The 24,340-nt window shown below is 34.4% G+C and overlaps 1 protein-coding gene across 1 annotated transcript in view; it reads left to right on the plus strand.

The window, feature by feature from the left end:
- IL1RAPL1 (interleukin 1 receptor accessory protein like 1) overlaps positions 1-24,340 on the plus strand; it is a 1,156,506-nt gene that overhangs the window by 1,113,104 nt on the left and 19,062 nt on the right. The window contains exon 9 of the mRNA XM_010970316.3: positions 21,668-21,811. Coding sequence (XP_010968618.1) covers positions 21,668-21,811 — 144 coding nt within the window. The remainder of the gene's footprint in view (positions 1-21,667; positions 21,812-24,340) is intronic.

Below are 24,340 nucleotides of genomic sequence, written 5' to 3' on the forward strand. Positions count from 1 at the left end.
TCTCCTGTGTCTGCTGTTTCTTAACAATAATCAGACTTCAGTAATCTTTCTGCCAAAGAGGCGTATTTTGGGAGGGTATATTCTGTTCCTCCTCTTTGCTTATGCAATGCCAAAATATTAAAGAACTTTAGTTACGTTGCTGCAGCATCTCTAAAGCAGACCCATCAGGTTTAACAAATTCTTTCCTTGGTTAAGATCTGACATTTTGCAATCAAAATTTTATTCTGTAGTAGTTTTCTTGCTTCTCTGCTCCTGAATTATGCAAGACATTTAAGCTGACCTCAGTTCTTTTATTTTTCTTCTTGGCAACTAATACCAAAAGAAACAAATAAACAAAGACCACATTGAAGGCTATTATGAATACCAGGAGCACAAATTGTCCTACACTAGTGATTTTGTACCTTTGAATATCTTGATATGGACATTCCAGCAAGGTTATTTGATTGCCACCAAAATTACAGGCATGAAAACTTAATTTTTGAGCTATTTCCTTAGATATAGAATATATGATTTAAGTGAGGTTAACTCTGAGTTATTTTTGCCTCAAAAGTGGAATATCTTCTGATCCAAGTTTTTCCTGAGTCTGTCAATCCCAGCTTTTCCTGATCAGATAGATGCAGCATGGATATTTATTATGTAGTGTCGACTGAAATAAATGCGCAGCCGAAAAGTTGAGAGTTCTGTTTTATTTGGTGGACATTTCTGAGGACTCGAACCCCTTCAAGCCCGGGATGACAGCCTCTCAGATAGCTCTGAGGGACTGCTCCGAAGAGGTAGGGGAGGAGCTAGGGTATACAGGAGCTTTACAACAAAGACCAGGTAGTTGGAACATTAAAAGATTACTTGTTAACTAAAGAAAACCAGGCATCTCAAGTTAAATAATTTAGTGCTTTTCTGTGTATGGGAGGAAGCAAATATTTGGGCTCATTGAATTCATTCCTTTGACAAGCATCTAGCTATCTAGGGCCAGTATCCTGTCCTTTCTTATTCTGAGTCCCCTCAGAGTGCACCACTGTGAGTGGCTGCAGAGGCCCAGCTGCAGGCTTGTCTTCACCCAGGGGGTGGGGCAGCTGCTGATGACTTGGTGGCTTCAGCATTCTTTGTTCACTGATGTGGTTTGAAGTATTTTTCATTCACAGTAGCATAGCTTTGCTTTCATTTATTTTGGTTATTTAGATTTCTTCATTGTGAACTAGAATATCCAAGCAGCATCTTTGTAGGAAAGAAAAGGACCACTGTTAGCTGATGATTAACTTATTTCTCAATTAATAAATAACAAGGGGATGATCCTAAACAAAACCACTATTGAAAGCCAAGAATGATAAACCTTGCAGTTATCACTCCTGTTGAGCTAATCGTGTGAGCCAAAGCTCTTAGTGTTTACTTTATATATGGGTATTGTCATTGGAAGTCATTTATTTAGTTTGTTTTCCTAACTAAATGTTAAATTCTTGATAAAGATCTTTAGCTTGTACTTCTCTCTTACATCTTTAACTTGTACTTCATCACATAAATGTGATCAGTGGAATGATTACAGTTCAGTAAGGAATCTTCAGATTGAACTTTTAAATGCTTCTCAAGGCCAGGAAGCCAAGCCGAAGACTTGCCATTGGGCTCTCCTATAATATCTATAACCTTGGGTGAATATCCTCTCTTCTTGAGGTCCCCAAAATATCCTGCACCTGCCAGGAAGTGAGCTTACTTACTCACCTGGTAAGGCTGCTGGGAACCCTGTAAGCAGGGCATCAGGCTATTTTTCCAAGGAGTTTTATTGGCTCCAGAAATATAACTTTAGTTCCTTAAAGTTGTCTGGTCATACAGCCTTGAGAATATAACCAGTTTCCAATTGTGTCCTGTTACAAGAAAAACAGATTCTTATTGAATTTATACAAATATAACTATATTGCTATGAAAATAAGAGTGTTCACCATGAGCTTCTGAATTCTGGAGAGATCAGGTAGGGAGAAAAAGAGAAATGTTTCAATTCTGCTTATAAAGATATAATGTACTGAATTGCTGTAAGTCATAGTGTCAGAGGAAAGGTTTCCTTATAACTGGAAAACAAAGATTAAAAAAGCAATAGTATTTTAGACCAAAAGTCATGAAATTATAATCATATTCATCAGTTTATTCAGTCCCATATGATTAATTATTATTGATCTTGTCTTGTTAGTAGTGTTATGAAGCCATCAGTTTTTCCATTAGAGTTCTATAATTTCTTACCCAGTTCAGTGGTATCATCTTAAAGTCATCAGAAACCTATATTTGTCAAAAAGTCCTTTCTGGGGTCTTCTTGAACATGGTATTGTTTCAAAAACTTCAGAGTAAAACAATAATTGTCTGTAAATGACAAAAGACTTAAAATGGCATGGTTAAAGATCTGATTCATTATAATGCAATTGACAAGGAAATTTGGTTATTTCTGTGGCACATAGCATTTTAAGACAATAACTGAATTATGACAAATAACATTATACCAGAACATATCTGAATTTCAGGAATTTTATATAATTTCTAGAGCATTTATATTAATAACATTTACCCATACAATATAACCTAAGGTTTATCATCACTTATCTTACAATGCTTCCCATGTAATTTAGCATACCAAATAAGTCTATTTAGTTTAATATCTTTGTGTTATAAGGAGAGAAAACAAGTATTTTGAGGTATTGCAGGAGCCCTATGGAAAACCCCCAAATTATTTCCAGGTCAATAAGACTTCATTTAGAATTTGATTTTTGGGAAGTTTGTCAAAAACATCAAAAGGTTTTAAAACAGTTGGTCAAATAGAATCATAGGTCACTATGAAACAATACATAGTTATCCAATTAATCAAAGTGACAAAGACTTCACAGGCAAATACAGAAAGTTACATAGTTGTAAAAAAACAAAAAAACTTTGCTCTTATAATATTTTAAAAGATTTGATTTTTTTCCCTAAGTAATCAGAGACCTGATAAAAACCAAACATAGTGTTTTTGTTTTCCTTGACAGATGACATTAAAGGTAAAGAAAAGCTTTGTTTACAATTGCTTATTGAGAACAGACCAGTAATCTTTAAAAAAAAAAAAAAAAACTTTGTCCTTTTAACAGAGAGAAAACCAGATTTTATTTTTGTACCAGTGTACAATATATTGAAATTTATTCACACAATTAAATTTATTGCGATCTTAGCCAGCTTGATCACACATAAAATTTATTTCCCAAGATCCCTTTTCACAAAATTTCTACAACTTTCTATGTCTGCTTTAGTTTGTCCCTTGTTCTTTTTCCCATTTTGAAATAATTAGCTTTAGGACAAAAATCACTTCTATTTCTCTTAACCAAAATACATGTCCATGCCTCAGGCCTTTTCTTACTTAAAAATACATTTTACTTTCTTTGCATACAGAATTGTTTCCCTTATTATTCTACGTATATTAATTAGAAGCCTTAATTTCTAGTGAAAATAAAGAAGTAAACAATTGTGAAATACATTAGCATTTTGTTGTGTGGAGAATTTATAAATACCTTTTATAATTTCTAGAAATATTTGCCCATTTACATAGTGCAATCTTTCAATATGGCACAAGATATAGTTACTAAAAGACTGAAATTCACCTTTAGTTTCTCTACAATAGGAAGTCAAAAGTAGAACAACTTATGTTTGGTAATTAATGTTTTATTATTTTATCTTGTTTAAAAATGATCTAGATATGTAATGAATTTCCATCATTTAATCTAGCAAAATCCTAAAGGTATAAATTACCAAAAAGATTTGGGAAACTAAGTAAATAGTTATAAAACAATCATTAATTTTAAAAGTTCACCTAAAAACTCCTCTCTCATTTATATCTGTTTAATGCATTTGTTTGTAATAATCACAGATTACCTCTGAAGATTTTATGAGATTAAATTAAAGCAGTTAGCCATCTTATTTTTCTTGTTGACAAGTTTTGTAACAGAGATAACATGAACTTATTTGACTTTTAGTAAACCTAGATAGAATAAAATATTATACTTAATACTGATAATGCTAAAGATATGCCTGTTTTAATTAAACCAATAACTTTAAATTTACTAAAGATTAATCCTAGATCACATGAACTTGAAAAACATTTGGGTTAGTTCCTATTACATTTAGAAATAATAATTTCTAAATGTGCTACTTTAAGCCAAGTAAATAGAGCCCTTTTACAAATTAATCTTGGCATTACCATCCAGAGGTAAAAAAAAAAACTCTCTCTGTAGTGTACACTCATAGGCATACAGGCAGACACAACCAGGATCTCACAGGTTTCATTTGAAAACTTCAGTCATGAATCAGATAGAACAATGTAAAACTTGCTAGTTATGAATAACAGTTGGAATAAGTTAAGTTTATCTGCTTGGATGGCTATAACTTTTTAGTATTTGTGGAGAAGACCTTTAAGATTTGTATTTGTCTTTGACAAATAATCTTAAGGAAGCTGTGGACTCGATTTCGAGTGAGGGAGCCTTTCCATCTGTTTGACTTTTAAAAAGGCATATTCCCTCTATTTTTATTCATTTATTTATTTATTTATTTTTGGTTGCAGGTTTTATCAGTTAAGCTAACCAGGCTCAGTCTCAGGCAACTGTGGGCTGTGTTTACGTTTTTGATTTTTGTAGAGATTTGTAGGACAAAGACAGTTGCTTTTGGTACCTCTTGAACACTGGCCTCCATCTTCTACCTCACACTACGTGAGACATAATGTCCATCTGTATAATGCAATCAGGCAAAAGAGATGCTATTATTTTACATAAAGCCCATTCAAATACATCATTTGCCTACAAACTTTTGCCTCAGTTTCATCAGCTCATACCTCTAACCATTGCCTCCACTCAGGACTCCATCAACAAGTCTCAATCTTACAATATTGAGTAGGGGAGGTGTTTCCAGCCAGGCATGACATCTATTCCTATAAAACAGTCTGGCAGCATTGACATAACCTCCTCACGTAACATCCTGTCAAGCATTCCAAACTTTATAACCCTATCAACCCCTTCACTTTTATACTTTCTGAATCTAATTGTAGCCTGAGCCACAGCACCACCAATGAGTTTTGGTCCCACAGCTGGTAGAGTTCATGCATCAAGGAATCTGGAAACTTCTCCTCTCTACTCCCTGGCCATTTTACCCACTCCTGTGCAAAAGCCGTGGGTCCTCAGTGAGGATTTGAGCCAAGGGACTCAGGCCATTCTGTCAGTCTTTAATTTGATTAATGGACCAAGTGGCTGCTGGTCAGGTTTATCATCGTAATTTTTGCCATCCAGCTTTTTAAACTTCTCCAAATTGGGGTAAATAGAGTGAATTTGTTTAGGGCCCTTTAATGTTGGGGGACTATCATGGAATACATTTTGCCCACTCAACCTTAGATAGTGCTATGTTAAAACATTTATTTTAATCTCATCAATGTCCATTTTATTCATTTCTTAATAAACATCTAAAGATTTCTACCCTGCTGGAATGAGTCCCGTGACTTTTCCCTTTCTGATTCCTTTTGTTCCACCTCTTTCAATATTTGCTTTATTTACCTTATTTCTTAATAATTCTTCAAAAATTTCCACCTTGTTGAGAAGAGTCCCTTGATTTTTTTTCCTCAGCCTCTTTCCAGTCTCTTGTTAATTAAACTAATATTTTTATTAGCACCTATAAGACCCATGAGGTGAAGCTGAGACCACAAATTTAATAAGGCTTCCGAAACCAATTTTTTTTTAATTAAGAGAGTTTTTAAGCTTAAATATTATATTGCTTTGTATGCACTTGTTAATTTGGTCTTTACATAGGTACCAATAAAATAGCTGTTTACCATAAGAGCTCTCTAAAATTTTTCCAGTTTAGAAGCTTTTCCATTCAGAGGGTGCATCATCTGGCCATTGATGAGTAGGCTCTTAATAGCAGTTGAAACCAATAAGCCTTTTTATGGCTTAACCAAGGATGCAAGAGGTGTCCCACAAGAAAGTGCAAAGGATGCAGCCCTCAGAAGATCCAGAAAGTTTACTCCCAGACTTAGCCCAAGAAAGTATAGACCTTTGTTGTCACACATGGCACTAACAAGATGACAGTTGAGATGACAAAGGCCCTTTCTGGACTGGGACCCGTTATAACAAATTCCCCTGAGAGCTGGCAGAGACAAAGAGACAGCAGTTACAATCCCAGGTTGTTACATGTGCTTCTGACTAACTGGCTGCAGTTGTTCAGAATTCCAGTCTGTTTGACCACCAAATGCGCTCTGGTATGTGTACCTTCCAGGTGGTGGAGACCAGAGAGAAAATACTCTCAGTGGTCATAATGCTGAGCTCTCAGGACATAGAATAAACAAATCACACAACAGATAGCGACAAAGAACAACAAATACCATCTTTGGGTGAAAAAGGATCAATTAAGCCAAGAGTACGCTACCAAATTTACCAGAGTTGCTAAGCCTAAGGAACTAGCTCCACAAATATTTTCTCCTGCTAATCTAATATTAGAAAAGAGAAAAAGAGCCTTCACCACTCTCATTTCCAACCAACCCCACAGGCAGAGATCTGGGAGACTGACATGGTAAGAATTCTTACCATCTGAAAGTTTTTGGCAGTTGTTACAGGATCTCTTAGCTACAGCAGCCATGGGGTGAGTATTGTCCAGCCAATAAAGATGAATCCTGCCAGTTACACAAACTCTCAGGGAGGAAGAATTTTTCCTCTACTTTTCTAAGTTCTTCTGTCTGGTGTCAGAATTAAATTGACATGAGACTGATTAACAGGAGAAAAACCAAACAAAAGTTTAATAACATGTAGAAATAATGAGAGAGACCCAGGAAAACTGAGTAACTCACCAAAATGCCTAAAGCCCTCACCTTAAATACAATCTTCAGCTAAAGACCAAAGAGGATGTTAAGAGTAGTGGTTTGAGACTTGAAAGAGGAGGATAACAATTCGCATGGAGATGGAAAAGCAAATATTTGGTAAACCAGTGTTTTCAGGGTCATATAGAGACAATGAGACAGAGTGGACTCTGACCTCTAGTTCCTGCTGAGTCTCCCCCCCATACACACCTAGCCTATGTTCTTTGCAGATATCTCTGGTGATAGCTCTATTCTGGGAACAGGCTCTTTATTCAAATTGTTTTAGGCAGCTAACAGGGAGGTAACAAGAAAAACATACTGAGTGTTCTGTTTCTTAAAAATAATCAGCCTAAGTTAATACCAAAGATCCTCATACACATTTTGGGGTGGCAAATTTTGCTGCCCTACAGCACTCTTGGAGAGTCATCTAGAAGTCCCTAGAGCAGTGCTTCACAATCTTTTGTGGTTGTTGTCCTAATCTAAATTACCTAGGAAGTCTGTTTAAAAGTGATTCAAAATCATTAGTCTGAATTGGACTCCAGATTTGAATTTTAAACAAGTTCCTTATTGATGCTGATGCTGCTGGTGTGTGGACCACAACTGGCATACCAAGGTCTTTGCCTAAACAAAAGATCCTCTAATAAACTTGGTGGAATCTAACAGGTAAAAAACATCTAACTCTTAAGTTAGCTGTTTCCATGAGAGAGGAATGAAAGAGGAATATAGCCAATCAGTGGGACTATTTCTAACTAATTATCTCATTCTGTTTAACATGGTCAACACCTTTGAACCTATTTAAACATTAGTACCTTGCCCTCACACTCCACTCTTAATGAAGTTATATGCCTCAAGTATTTAGTGAAATTGTCTTGTAGAAAACATTTGCTACTCAGAGAGATGTCTGAGAGGGCACTCTCTTCAAGTATTAAATAATTAACCTCTTAAATGAAGAGGACCTTCATTGTTGGACAGAGTTCCTACATACCCTCTTTTAAAAAGGAAATCCATTTAGGAATGTCTCAGCAACCTATATATGAATATATACATATATTTCAGCCTCTGCAAAGAGGCTATATATAGTGTTCAGCCTATGCAAATAGCAATTACCAAGGAGGAACAAGTTATATAATGAGCAGTAAATGCTGCTAATTTCCTGTTTTGAACACTTGTATTTAGCTAAATCTCAATTACGTGTAGTGAGAAAGGGCAGACATGAAAATTGAACCTCCACATAACATTGGTCAAAGATATGATTGCAAAACAGGCAAAGAAAAAATGACAGTAACAGAACCTGGATAAATAGTTCCTGTGTGTTCAAAAGTTCAATTCATTCTAACAGGCATCTGTCTAGCATCTAACAGAAGTTATAGAAAAAAACAGGTAAACCTATGGTGAGAGCAGAGGGAATTCACTGAAACTCAATCTTTGTCTTAGAAAGTGACACATAGGTAGTTGAAAAAATAATGATTCAGTTTAAAATATTTGCAAGAAGCCACAGATTTCATCTGACACACAGCACAATTCCACACGTGTGATTAGAGACATAAACAGAATGGCATACTCATGGTCACTATCCACCAACACACCACTCACTTTTCCTTCTCAGAACCACCTTAATGTTCTTGTTATTTCTAGGTCAGAACAGCCTGTTGAGTGACAATTTTTCTTTTCCTGCTCAAAATCTCACTTCACTGCTGGTTAAAGATGAGTCATATAATGCTGTTGTATGAAAAAGCAACAAATCATTCCCACTCACTAAATATATATTGAGTGCCAGCTACAGGCAAAGCACTGGGTTAGTTGTCCTTAGTAGTTGAGTCACTGCTGCCAGAGGATATCTATCACCATCCTGGGGCATTAAAGCAAGATTATTGGGGAGAAGGAGATGGCTGTACATTTTTATGGCTTTGAATTCCTGCACTTAGTTGAGAAATGGCACAAATGGGTCAAAAATGCAAGGGATAACTTTTAATAAGCAGTTCCTTGTATATCGAACTTTGACAACCAGGTCAGTAAAGTAAGAAATTAGATGTGACACATTAAAAAATGCTAACTACTCTCTCAGGTCATATAGTAGAAAAAAAAGTGTTGATTTCCAATAAATTACCACGGTAACTTGTATTAGATTTTAGTGTTGAGAATTACATTTGCCATCTGTAAGAAATATGTTAGCTATTTGTCTCTACTTTTAGGGAAGATATACTATTTTTAGCTTGTGTTCTATGAAGAATGGTACATCTGTAGGTTGATTTCTGTAAATTAAAAGTGGACATTTAAATGCTATTAAAATATATTTTGTTTTTACTTCACAAAAAGAAATCCAGTGGTATATGTAAGAAAGAACAAAAAGGTTATTTTTAAAATCACCTAAGAATCATGATCATGCATTAGAATTTGACATGAAAAAGGATTGACTAAAAAGACATTGTGAACTCTGATGAAAAATGGACAGTTACTTGAGAGTGTTTTGTTTTTGACTCTTCACTTGTGTGTGACCTAAAGCAAGTCTCCTTATGCCATTTTTCTCCATTTTTATCATTTGTTAACTCATCATCCTTAAGCTCCAATGGAGGAATCTTGTAAAGAATATATTAAACCCTGGGTGACTAACAGTATATATTAGCCAATTCATCAGATGTTACAGATTCTGAGTTTTGAGTCATTGTACAAATCTTGAAAGTGAAATGCAGCGGTTGCTCTTCCCAGGAATTTTCTTTTAGTTTTAGGTGTTTGTAAAATTGTCTGAGATCTTTAGATGACAAGTTCCTATAACTGCAAAATAGAAACTACAGTTTCTTAAGATATGTGACTGCAGTTCAAAGTACTAACTGGTAATGGTTGCCAAACTCATGGAAACTAAAGTGGAAGAGGTCATTATCACAGCCTAAAGAATGACATATAAATTGCTTGACTTAAATCAATTGGGAATTCTAATTCTACTATGTAATATAAAATGAGTATAACTTGAAAACTCACATATACAATTTCACCGTTTCAGGATAACAACTCTCAACTGCTTGGGTACATTTCTAATTCTCCCCAAATGAACAAACATGTCTATGTTATTTAAATATCTCACTACCGAAAGTAGCTTAAAGGAATGCATTAAAGATATCACAATAAAATTCTATATTGGCTCTCTTCTTGAGTGGGCTACCGTCAGTGACATCTCAGTAGTCCCATAAAAATTGGTAATATTAAAGTATATCTTCTACTGTTTACTACTCACATACCAGTTTGGTTTTCTCATCTGTACAACACTGCAGTTAGAGTAAATAAAATTTGAAATCCATAGTTTCTCTAGAATGAGGTTATGCTTTAACCTACTTTATCAGGGAATATTTGTAAACTATGGCAAAAAATGGTTATTATTTATATAAGAATTATACAGCAGGAATTATTATATAATTATATGACTTGCCTTGCTGAAGCAGGCATCTATAAATGATCATTGGTAAATAGATATGTGAATCAAAGGTGAATTAGGTTAAAGAGTTTACCATGAGGACTCTTAGCAGAACATAGATTATAAGCCACCTTAGACAACTCTATTCCAGACTGTCTAGAGTAAAAGACAAAATATAAACTATTTTGGAGTATTAGTGTTTAAAGCTGCCGGTCACTTGCCTCTGTTAAGTACACTTAAAACCTAATACATTAGAAAGAGAGGCATTAAAAAACTTTAACTGAAGTAGTAATAGTAGTTTTCTCAGGGCGGTGTAATTCCATGTGACCCTTAATTTCTCCTTATTATATGATTTTAAATTCTTTACAAATACTAATGTTTATAGAATCAGGAAGAAAGATGAGAAAAAATAAACGTTTTGGTACAGTTAGTAAAAGATTTTTAAATGCATACAGGAAAACTATCATTAGTCTCTTTGCTATAAAATCAAGTTATTAACACATTTTAAAAGTATATTAAGGGAGAGCGTATAGCTCAGTGGTAGAGCATGTGTTTAGCATGGCTGAGGTCCTGGGTTCAATCCCCAGTACCTCCAAAAAAATAAATAAATAAATATTAATTACTCCCCCAAAGTCCCAAAATAACAAAACAAAAAAAGCATATTAAAATCTATCTGCTTGAAGGTGCCCTCTTGCTTCCACTTTGTATCTGTCTATATTAGAAAACATTGCATTTCAGGGGATACCTTGACTTCTGCATTTTCTCAAACCACTGCTAATTTTCACACACCAAAAATCAATATACAGAGTGAGATGATAAGATACTACCTTATTACTTGTGAAGCAGGACAGTGTTATAGCCACTTTGGTAAAAAGGGAATTCATTGAAGACGGGCTCTTCATGTATCCCAACACAGGCCACTAAAATATATGGGCCACCCACTTTCTTCTCAACTTCATCATGGCTTAAGGAGCCATTTACTGTTCCCTTAGGAGGAATTAAGGAATGGTAGGTTCTGCTACTGGTAGTTCCCAAAACATGCCTATTTTTCATAGATTGTTAATGGGAGAAAAAAAAAACTTCAACAAATGTTGACAAATTCTTGACTAGTATCTTTTTACAAAAGGAGAAAGGAAAGCAATGTTACCACCATTTTCCACAGCATTTGTGTGTTTTCAGGAAACAGAGAGTGATCCAAAAAGATTTAACAGAGATAAGAAATGGATTTTTCTGTTACTTTCATTGAGGGAAATGAACCAGCATGCGATTTGATTATTGTTTTTGCCTTAATAGTCTCTAGCTCTGTGGAATCACCAAGATTTTGAATGAAACTTGTCTCATGAGAGAAACAGCTTTTGCCGAACACATTTTATTCTAATGCTTTCAATAATTAGGAAAGATGTTAAAGCCCTAAAGGAAGAAAATTATAATAATAACATAAAATTCTGAAGTTTATCAAAGCATCTCATTTTGTATACTGCAAAGCAGCCAGTTTTTATATGTGTAAAATATTTTATAAATCTACTTCCAACAACTGAATATATTCCAAATCATAATACAAGTTTTTTTAGAAGTGTTCAGTGTTTCTGTAGAAAACATGGCTCTTTCTATTGGTTATCTAAGCAGTCCAGATGTTCTGGGTTCTTTGGCCAATCCAAAGCATTCCCAGTGGAAGACCGAATTCTTCTAACTGTGACAGTATATCCTCTGGTGGAGAATTGCTTTCAGGATAAACACTGCAGCCCTTAACAAAAAGGAGTAAAATGGCAATGCCACCTTCACTCTGACAGTTTTCTCTCCAGAGACGTTTTGTAACATTCCATCTGTGCCTGTCTATTTGTATGACATGTTGAAAAGGAAATTCCTAGTAGAGGGAAAGCAAATACTTTTTCTTCTAAGAGACTTTTCTTTCAGGCATCAGTGAAGTTTGCCACCTTGATATGCAATAGCCCTGTCTTCTATGCTGATCACCTGAGGCCCATTTTGTTCTTTACTGTAGCAATTTGTCTGGTTTCTCCCCATCGTACTAAGTCTTATGAGATCTAAGATGAAGGAGACCACATCTGAATACTTTATATGTTTGTGTGTGTGTGCAAATACTTAATAGTCTGTATACATTCCACATTATGGTCTTTGGACAGACCTATTTCAAACATTGCTTTTATAATCCAAAAAGGAAATATTTTCGGTGATACAGCTCTGTGTGAGTAATACCACACTGTACAATTTGAAAATGTATGTCATTTTTCCACTGGGGAGAATCATTGTCCTATTTTTCTGACCTAATTTTGGGAAACCTGGATTAATTGATACCATGAATCCCTCAAACAAATGTTTATTGACAAGGTATAAGCTAGTTGCTTTGAAAAGAAAAAAAAAAAAAAAAGAGAATCAGCATATGCTAGCTGAGAAATTAGAACATGAATTTGCCTACCATCACTCATTACTCCGTACTTTGGCTTCCCTGTACTACACACCAAACTACTTGCCAAAATCCTTTCCAGGCCCTTTTCTGCACTGTGCCACACAGTGTCTGGTCTGATCCCTGTCTCTAAAATCCCTCAACAAGGGGGTGGATATAGCTCAGTGGTAGAGCACTTGCTTAGCATGCACGAGGCCCTGGGTTCAATTCCCTAGTACTGCCATTTAAAAAAAAACAACAAAACAAAAAACAACTTTTTAAAAGAAATACAAATTTTTTAAAAATAAAATAAAATCCCCCAACAGAAACACAAGCACACACACACAAAAGCACCCTGAGTGAGTTGCTCACCTGACTTTGTTTATTATTCTTATAGTAGGGCATTTCTTACACCCATATAAAAAACCTAGCAGAGTAACACTTAGGCACACAATAAATATTAGCTTTCATTATTTTGTTTTTAAATATTTCCTTGCATGCCTGACTCTGCAACTCCATATGAGTTCCTTTAAGGCAAGAAGCATGTTTCTTCCATCACTATCACAAGAACTCAAAGCCCTACACTTGGTATATTTAAGGTGCTTACTAAACAAAAAGAAAGTAAATGAATGAATGAGGGAGTCAAAAGAAAAAATTGAATAACAATATCAAGGATGTAAAACGATACATGATTGATTTCAGAATGCCAAGTGAATCCAAACTTTCCTAGTTCTGTAAGTCAATAAAGACTATATTGTCGTTGGATTATGAGCGAAAGAACCTTTCTAAATCTGTACTATGAAGTTGACCATTTTTCTATAGAATGAAGTTTTATTACCTAATTAATGGCTGCATATTAATAATGTCTCATCAGTTGCTTGAACCTCATGACATATTGACTGGAAAAATGGCTCACAGAGATATTCTTGGAATTTTAGAGTGGGAGTGCACAAAAATCTAACTTTTCATTAGAAAATTGAGTTTGTTCTTAATCATCTAATGATTCTTTTATTCAACAAATATTCATTGAGCTCCTCCTATGTGTCAGTTAGTTTGCAAGGCATTTGAGGTCAAATCAATAAAATATATGGATAAAGTAGACAAAAAAAAACTTGCTCCAGTGCAATTTAAATTCCAGTGGGAGGAGACAGCCAATAAATAATAAATGTATTAATAAGAAAATTAAATACTATGTTCTATTTTGACAAATGCTATAGAAAAAATAGAGAATGGAAAGTGGATACAAAGTGCAGGCACAGGTTTGTGACTAGGAATGACTGGTCAATGGACTGAATTGGGAAAGTGTTCTATGAGCAAAGGCTTGGAGAAGCAAAGAGGGAAGCAGGTAGAATCTGAGGGAGGAACATTCCAGTTAGAAGGAACAGTCAGAGGACAGGTCCTAAGGTAAAACAAGTGTTTATAATGTAAAACCATGAACAACACTAAGTGATATAACGCAATATGGTTAAGTCACAAAAAAAAGAAACCCACAGAAAATACATATTTTAAAGAGACATATCACTTCTAGTTGGAAAAGCTTCAGTGAAATCTAGCTCCACTAGATCTTAGCCTAACTTTGCCTTGCAAGATTGGTAGGGTTTTGATAAATAGAAAGAACTTCTAGGTTGGTACACACTTGGGAAAACACACATCAGATTCAATTCACATTGGAGGGATGATTCATGCTACAGGTTAATCAGCCACTTCAATTAAAGGAGTGAAGGACCTTGAATGCCATCACAAGGGGTTTGGACTTTCTTCCATGAGCAATATAGATCTGCTAACAATTACTGAAGAAAATTTCAAGGTGAAGACATGTTTTTGGAAGATTAAACTGAAGTTTTTGACCAGATTACAGTAGAATAGCTGTGAATAATAAAATTTTAATCCAAAAGTAATCAATCCAAAATATCCTCTACGATAACACTTGAAATTTTGTGATCTCACCATTTGACCTTTTGTTTTTTAACCTTTATTTTGAAAATAAAACCTGCACAGATTACAGAAGAACTGCAAGAATAGTACAGTAAATTCCCATATAGCCTCTCCAACTAAATTCACCAATTATTAACATTTTGCCACATTTGCCTTATCTCTTTTCATTTAGATAGGTAAATAAAAAGATAGAGCTACACTATTTATACCAATACATAATATTGCTCAACCACATGAGAGTAAATCTCAGACATCATGACTAAATTCTCCTGTGTGAATCTTCTAAAAACAAGGATATTTTCATATAAAACCAGAGTATATTTATCAAATCAGGAAATTTGAAAATGATAGAATGCTATAGTCCAATATATAATCTATACTCACATTTCAAAGAGTATCCACATGATATCCTTTATACCCCATTTCCCATCCAGAATTATGCATTGCATTTAGTTGTCAAGTCTTTTTAGTCTCTTTTAACCTGGGATTGTTCTTCAGCCTTTTTTTTTTTTTTTTGTCTTTCATAGCATTGACATTTCTGAAGAGTAGAAACCAGGTTTTTCTTTTTAGACCATGTCCCTCAGTTTGAGTTTGCCCATTATTTCCTCCTTTTTTGAATATTTGCTAGTATCTGGCTAGAATACTACATAAGTGATATTTTGCCTTCTTAATGCATTATGGCAAGAGGTACATGATGTCTATTTGTCCCATTACTGTGATGTTAATTTTGGTCACTTCCTTAAGATGGTGTCCTTTTCTCCCTTAATCATTAATAAATAATCAGTGGGGGGGGGGGGTGTGCTTTAAGACGTATGAGTATCCTAACGTCCATCTTTCACCTATTACTTTTAGCTTCTGTTGATTCTTGCCTGAATCAATTATTAGGATGGCAGAAAAATAGTGATTTCTAACTACTTATTCTGTCTATATTAACCAGTTGGCATTCTGCTCTAAGGGAGAACTCTCCTTTTTATTAATTTGTTTATAATTAATGTAAACTCATGGATTCACTTTTATTTTGTTCCTGTCATTATTCATTTTAAATTGTCTTTAATACATACCACTTATGAATATCCCCTACTTCATAGAGAAAAAAAAAAAAAAAGCTTAGCACCCCTCTTAGGTGATTGGAGAGAGGAAAAGCATATTCCAGGGGAAGGCTCCAGCAGACTATATAAAGAATGATACTTTTTTCCTTTAGTCTTTCATTTTTATTTTTCATTTTAATAGTTTATTAATATGTAACATTTCAGTTCCAAGGGATTGTGGGAGCTCAGTCTAACTAGGCCCTAATCACAGGTCCCAGCCAAGACCATATTTGCATTCTTGATAGGCAGTTTTAATACTTGATTTGATACTTAGGCGAAAATCTCTTTCCAAATGACACAGTATACTATTTTGAAAGTAATCTTTTCCCCAAATGTTTTGTTGCACAAATCAGGCTGTTAAATTCAGGGATCATTTATTATTATTATTATTATTATTATTATTATTATTGTTATTGTTATTGTTATTGTTATTATCATTATTATTACTATTTGGCATACCCTGCCTTGTTCCAAAAAGCACTTATGCAGGAGCAAAACTGCTATCTTTACATACTAGTTTATACCTTCTAAAAACATTTTCTTGCTATTATGTGAATAGCAATTCAGCTTCTTAATGTGTTACCAAAAAAAATTATAACTGCTTCTAAATTGCATTGATGCATTGTAGAATTGAGTTGAATATCTTTGTAGGCTGAGCATAATTATCCTCCTGCCAGGAACAAATAAGTTATACTGCTCCAGAGAAATAAATATGCATATGAATTTATGTGGATGGATAAATCCTTATAAAGTTTAGCTCTTTATAACACAATGAGAGAAGAAATGTACTTGGTAAGGCTAATGAATAAACTGGGATCATTATATTGTCTGTCATGCATTTCCCCCACAAACTTGCATTTTACTGCATGTAAATCAGGGCAGAGCATTTCAAAGGACTTATATAATGAATGAAGCAATTTTAGTATGAACTATGTAAGAATAAGACACCTAAAATCTTCAGTTATACTTTAAATAAGATTATAAATATAAATAGAGAGATACAGAATAAAAATTCCAAGCAAAGAGTTCAAAAATACATATAAACTTTGATTTAACTCTGTTAACATCTTTACCTCTTCAAAGATATCTAACAGAAAAAGTCTGCAAACAATAACACCAGGTTCAGGCCAATAAAAAAAAATAGGTTTCCAAACTCCACTAGGTAATTGCAGCAAGATTAGTGTAAACCAAATGCATTTATTATTTGCAGTGTAATCCAATATACTAAGGGATAGCATGTGCTTTATTTTAATTAGCTGTTTCTTTTAAAGGGTTGCTTGGTCCAACTGTCTTGATAAGAAAAAATTGTAGTCATTGCTCAAAATGCTTGTAGCAAATCTAGTTTTAAATTGAAGCAATTTATTCTGAAAGCAGTCTACTACTGCAGCAATAATCAATGTGTTTTCCCTTAGCCCATACTGGAGCTTTCCCTGGACTACTGTTAATTGCCTGTAACTAAATGACTGCTGGTGCCCTGAAATGTAACTCTTTGGCACTTGTTCATTTGTTGTGTTTAAACCAAATGCCGGTTTCTCTTAGGTTTTGCCTAGTGATTTTGCTTTACAATTTTCAATATTCAGTCTTAGTCCCTTACAGCAGGCAGAGTCTATCATTTGAACAAAATAACACAAAGGCTAAACAGATTTTAAAAGGTTTGCACTTTCTTTTTCTGTCCTCTGATGTTGAATCGTGCTGAAATGGAATCTTTTTATTTTTTAATTGCTGCCACTCCACGAAACGTGAACTTGAGCTGAAAAGCGGATCCCATTTCAAAGGAAAAATGACACTTGCGGGGGCAACACTGTTCACATTGTAATATAAAGATAAAATACTGCAGTGGGCCCCAATCATTTCTTTTAGCTGTAACAGAATTTAACCCCTTGTAATTTTGTCCTGACCCAATGTATAAGCAATAATGGCTGGCACTCATATTAACGAATGTGTCCAGCTTGGAGCAAAGGAATGTGGAAACTAAATCTAATACATTAATTTCCTTGAGAGGATTTACACGTGCTATATAAACCAATGTGAAAAACTTAAATGGAAATTTTTTAACCTGCACACATTTATAATATGAAGGCATGTATATTACTCTTACATAAAAATAATGTCATAAATGAGGAGCAGGCACTGGTGTCCGTACTGTGGAGAAAGATACATTTCTTTTCTGACTTCTAAGGATATTATTAACACACCATGCTTCTGCATATAATACTGTAGATGTTTCTGGGGGAAATCTGAGATATTATCAAGATAACAGGATAAATACTTTTTAATACTATTTCTTTGGACTAGTTTTTGGAATCTCTATTATTAAGTAAATGATTGTCATATGGCTCAGAAGAATTTTTCTTGCTTATTGCTTATACTCGAGGTAAACATAACTTGTCATATGTTTGTACCTTAAAGGAGGTCTTCATGTGACACAAGACCATTTCTGTAATTGCTAAGCCTCACCAACCTGCTCTCTTTTTCTCATTACATTTTATAGAGTATTACTGATTGACATAGTAAAAAGTATATTCAAGGTAGTATATATAATTTTTTGAGTGGCTCATGACTTCAAGCAATGGGATTAATTTACATATGGGCAATTACTTCTCTAAAAATAAGGACTAACTTTCATACAATTTTTCTCTAACTTACACATACTCAATTTTTAAAAGTTAAAAAAAATATGTGTAGGAACCAGTGTTATAAAAACTATCTGAAGAAAATGAGAATTCTGCTTATTGGATTAATAGGATTACATTTCAGGCACAGTTTTTGATTGTTCCAAAAGCTATTCAATGAGATATGGACATGTAAGACATGCTAAATGCCCCGCCTAGTGCTGTGTTTCCAGAATCAAAGGGTGTACTTAGGGGCACAATGGAAAAATCGTCCCTAACCGGGCAGTTATCTACAGCAGAGCAGTGGTCCTGACTCCCTGCTTTCTTTATAGCTTCTTCCTACATAGGCCTTAGGTTAGAATTTATAATGGCTCTTTTTAAAAAATCAAATTTTTAAAGAATTGAAGTACAATTAACATCAGATAAAATGTATACATCTTAAGTGTTCAGGTCAGTGAATTTTGACAAATGTATATACTTGTCTACGCACCTTAAAAAGATACAGATTTTTTTTAATCCCAGAATGTTCCCTCTTGCCCCTTTCCAATAAATTTTCCCATCACCCATCCACCGAGCATTTTGTGATTTCCATCACTATGGGTTATTTTGGCCTGTTCCTGGGCTTCATTTAGATAGAATTATGCAGAAGGTATTACTTTGTGTCTGGTTTCCTTCCCCTAACAAAATTTTGTGAGATTTATGCACATTGCATGTTATCAGTCATTCATTGTTTTTACTGCTGAGTATGTTATATCATATGGACACACAACTGTTGTTCATCATATCTTGTTAATGAACAGTTGGGTTGTTCCCAGTTGTGGCTACTATGAAGACTACTCTGAACATTCTTATACAAATGTTCTTGTGGATATCTGCTTATATTTCCTTTGGGTAAATATTTAGGAGTGTAATTGCTGTTCATAGGGTATATTCATATCTAACTTTATTAGAAACTACCCAAATTTTCTAATATAGTAGTACCATTGGGCACTTCCATTAGCAGTGTTGGGGAGTAGAGGTTAAGCATTCTTCATTATTCTTTCATTTCTTTTCTCATGCAACAAATTTTAGAGTGAGAAGTTTCAAGTGTATAATGCATTATATTAGAAAACAGAATGAATCTTAGAGGAAACTAAAGTCCAAATGCTTCTTTCTCCCATTGTATCCAGTGTAATTTAAATCACATTTGTCTGGCATATAAATTAGCTTATGGGCATAAGTTAGAGTTTTATGCCAGCTTCTCTGTGTGGTGGAGTTCAACTAATATCCTGAGAGAACAAGACCTAATGTACCCACAGAATTATCTACCTCTAATCCCTTCTGTTCACATAGTAGTGGGGAAATGTTATACTGAAGAGTGTTTTGTATTTCGTTTCTGGTGCTTTTGTAGTCCTGTCTTTTGTAATCTCTCACAGGATTCAGCAGATAAAGCTGTCTGATACTTATAAATATCAAATTTATAAATACAAAATATAAAAATTTATTTGAAGTACTTTTTAGTATTTTACACTTCATGTTAATTTACTTATACTCTAAAAGATTTAATAATTCTATTTTTCATTCTTAAATTCACAAAGTCCAATCACTTTTTATAAGATTTTCTTCTGTGCCCCATTTAATTTTAATAAGAGCAAAAATACATACTTGATTAAACACTAGTTATATGTGTTTTTTATTAAACTGTTGAATTAGGAATGAAAGACTAGATAATGAGAAATATGGCTCATTTTTTTTTTCTGTAATTATCAAAGGAAAAGTGACATCACTTGCAAGCACACACACACACTTGCAAACACAATAGATTCTTGTAAGAAAATGATGGCCATACTTCTCAGATTATTTATCACTGATACCACATTGCACCCATAATGATTTCACCTCATTTGCAACATTTCAGTATTGATCTTTTAGCCTAAGAGTAGTTGTCACTGCAAAACCATAGCTTACTTTAAAGTTCAGTCTAAGCCTACATTGACTATGTTACAAAATTAGATAACCCATTGGTGGATTGTACATTACAGGATCAAAAATACCAGTATTTTAGAGCCATAGTTTCAAGAATATTAATCTTTAATGGTAATTAAGGAAACTAGTACTTTTCGAGGTAGTTATCAACTGCAGGGGACAATAGCTACCCATAAATAACTTTTAGACTATGACAGTGAAGGTCAACATGCATACACAGGCACTTAGTTAAAGTGAGATTCAAAATCTGTGCATTCTGGCTTAATGTTTAAGTACCAGTATCACTGAATTTGGTACACTGTTTATGAGCACTGAAGGAGAAAATATAAGTGAATATTTTATCCCTAAAATTGCCTGATAGTTGTTTGATATAATATAGACATTCAATAGGAATAAAAGAATGTGTATACACAGCGAAAGAGAATGTGGCAATGAATGTATGTATGTTCATGTACAACTGAAAAATTGTGCTCTACACTGGAATTTGACACAACATTGTAAAATGACTATAACTCAATAAAAAAAAAAGAAAAAATTGAAAAAAAACCCAAAAAGAATGTGTATACAGTAAGTGGTAAGAAAATTACTCTTTTGGATAAATGTAGTAGCATACCTAGTGAAAAGGGAAAGAAAGGATAAGAAAAAAATTTTTAAGTAGCTTACTGAAAGAAAAATACTTGCCAACATAGTTAGTCTGGTATAACATCCACTAGAGTATCTACTTCTTAAGCCCAAGTTAGCATTCATTCTCCAAGGCTGTGGTTGGCCACTTTGGCACCATGCTATTCAGATAAAGATATAGGACAAGAGTCACTGCTCCTGGGAGGAGCCAGCAGACAGTATTCATTAAGTGGTCCATCCAACACTCTATGCAACAGTGCACAGTGCCCTTCAGGAACTATGCTGCTTGACCCCTTATCTCCCCTCAGCCCCAACCCCCAGGTGACAACTCAGGTGAGAAGGATCAAGATTCACATTGGATGAGTTCAGAAAACATCCTGGCTTAAAAGCTTTATATCCACAGGAACCAATATTTCTTTTGTCAACTCCATAAGCATAGCTTGCAGGATTCCCACAAAGGATAGTTTTATATGTAAGAGTTACTGTATTCCGGCAAACCCAAAATTAATAGTTTCCGATCAAGTATTTATAATTCTTTCAGTCCAAATGCAATCTACCAACATAGGTTCATTTTTAACATAAGCAATGTTGCTTAGCAACACAGTTACCACATACCACCTTATCTGGTTACCAAGGAAACAGCTAGAAAGTTATCAAAAGGTCAAATTCTTATGCAGAAAGGAAAGAGGTTGCGTTAATCCATTACCCACATCTGGTCTCATCCAGAAAACTGTGAAAGCAAGTTGAATTTATGAGTTTGTATGTGAATATGGTATAATTCACTCTTGTGATTTTTTTTTTTTCCAGAGCTGATGTATACAGTTGAACTTGCTGGAGGGCTTGGTGCTATCCTGCTGCTGCTTGTTTGTTTGGTGACCATCTACAAGTGTTACAAGATAGAAATCATGCTCTTCTACAGGAATCATTTTGGGGCTGAGGAGCTGGATGGAGGTAAGATGAGTTCCTTCTTTTAATGTTCTTTCTAAATATTCTTTTTTGTTTTACTAAGGGGAAAGAAAAGTTTCGTGCATAGCCATTGACAGCAGCTCTTATAGGCTTTCAGTGTTCAGTTTGTAAATTCATCTTTTCTATGAAAGGATATGTGTGATGCTTTGGAGACAATAGATATTTTCCTCTGAAAATTGTAAAGCAACACCTACCCTTTTTAGTATGGTATTCCAAACAGCACTTGCGAATTACAAACGCTGATTGCAGTGTTATCAGAGTGTTATTTTCTCTCACCTTGTAATCAGTACTGAAAATCCAGCTTTACTTCTGTATAGGTAAGGAGTGTCTTTTTTAATTGTGTTCCCTAGCCCAATAGTTTGAAGTGAAGCTCAATTTGTTCCTTGTTTAGACTGATCAGTTATAATAAATTGTACTGAATATTTTAGAATTCATCCAGCAGTCTTTTCAATACTGTTTATTTAGCTATATTTAGACAGGCTAATTTTTATTCTAAATGTGGAGCAACAGATAGGAAAGTGCACCAGCACATTGTTTTCATAATAATACCTCTAATATTTTTACTCACATTAGATAAGTGAATAGTGTTTTCATAGAAATCAGAATTATTATTTGCCTCTGGTCAGTCATGAATATGTGTACAACCTAAGAAGAATATGAGGTCCTTAAAATTGAGCTCTGTAAAATGCCCATTAGGGGACTAACAGATTTTTTTCCCTTTATTAGTCATCTGAAACTGATTCATATAAAAGACAGACTTGCAATATAGGAAGTGTATGTGAACTGACAAGAAATAGTACAGATGGTGATGGTTTCTTCATCATATTTGTAAACTTTTTTTATTCACTATCAGTTTTTCACTAGATGGTACAAAGGAAAATGAGGCAATTGCCCATGTTACCACATTTCCAGGGTCCTCTGGAGTAAATCACAGGTAGAGCTGTAGATTGTCTGAATAAGTTGCATTCCTAATACTCCTCTTTGTTTAACCTTCTCCCCTTCCCATTAGAGTGAAGTCTGTGCTGCAGCAAAACTTTTTTTTTCATTTTTAAAGTGAGGATTTACCTGTTTATTCTTTGTTTCTAACTTTCTTGCCTGTTCATACAAATTATTAAATTTTTTGCTACTGCTTCAAAGAAATATGAGAAAATTGTTAATGTCAGAATCATTGTTGAATGAGTATCAAGCAAAGTACTAGACATTCTTAAAATCATTTTTGCTAAGCCTCCAAAAATTCTGAGGTCAGTATTATAATCTCTATTTTAATGATAAAGCAACTGAGGCTCTCAGAGGTTAAATAACTTACTGAAGAAGATAACACGAGTATTGCTGTAAGTAGCCAAGATGGGATTTGAAAATAGATCTGTTTCCAAAGCCTTTCCTTTATTGAACACTGAGCCTCTATTATTTTTGGCCTTTTAAAAATTTGGTATGTTCAATACAACCTAAAGATCTGCTGTTGTTTGCAAAATTAGCACAGTAAACGGTATTTGAAAAAGGAGGTTGCCTAAACAAGTCGCACTTTATTAACCCTATTTTGAATACGTTTGTGTTCTGAATGATATGAATGATTTCACCCAAACTATCAATTTCCAGTGTAATTTTTATTTGTCATATTCTGAATAGTCAAAGACTCTGGAGAGTTTAGATGTTTCTAAACCTAGTCATATCCCCTTAGATCCTTCTACACATGCTATTATGGTTGAATAAATATCCACTTTTCTAGTGTGGAAAATTTTCTCTAACATCATCAAATCTACATTCTTCATTGCTCGCCCACAAGTCCTTTCTTCTTCCAAAGAAAAGCTACGGTTAAGTGACCCCAAGCTTTTCATATTCTTGACTTGGCTTTAAAAATATGATTTGAAAGTCAAAGGCTACCATGTTACCTCCCCTGAAAGGGGGGTACGTGAAGTATTCTTGGAAGCAAAGGCAAAGAGTGTGAAGAAGAATAGGGAAAGAAAGTTTAGGTCATATTTTGAAGTAATGTCAGTCTTAATGATTTTTGGTAATAATAGATTCATTGATCATTTACTGAGTATTTATTAAATGACAAGTGCTGTGTTGCCTACTTCAGTGATACTCAGAGAATCATACAACCAGAAAGGTAGAATTTAAACCCAGGTCTAAATGACTCCAAATCCCCAAAATTTCAGCCACTGTTTCAGACTTGGAGATGGACTATTTGGCATCCGGGACACATTCAGTCAGTTCCTTTCAAGTCATTACAATGGGCACTACCTGACTGTATCAGTTCTATATCAGAAGGAGTCTGTTTCTCTAAGATAGAACATATTGATGCTTTGCTCTCTTGGTTGGTTCACATCACTTCTTATACCCCTCTACATAACCTTACATTTTATTGTTTCCTTTGGACTCAGGCCTTACCACTTCTCTTCGAATTCTGCAACACTCACCTTTTTAGTTGACATGTACAATACTATCTACACTTGCATTTATGCACAAATGACTCCTAAATCTAAATGTTCTTCTCCCAGTTCTCTTGTTTTGTTA

The sequence above is a fragment of the Camelus bactrianus genome, chromosome X, assembly GCF_048773025.1.
Source record: "Camelus bactrianus isolate YW-2024 breed Bactrian camel chromosome X, ASM4877302v1, whole genome shotgun sequence".
Taxonomy (NCBI): Eukaryota; Metazoa; Chordata; class Mammalia; order Artiodactyla; family Camelidae; genus Camelus; species Camelus bactrianus.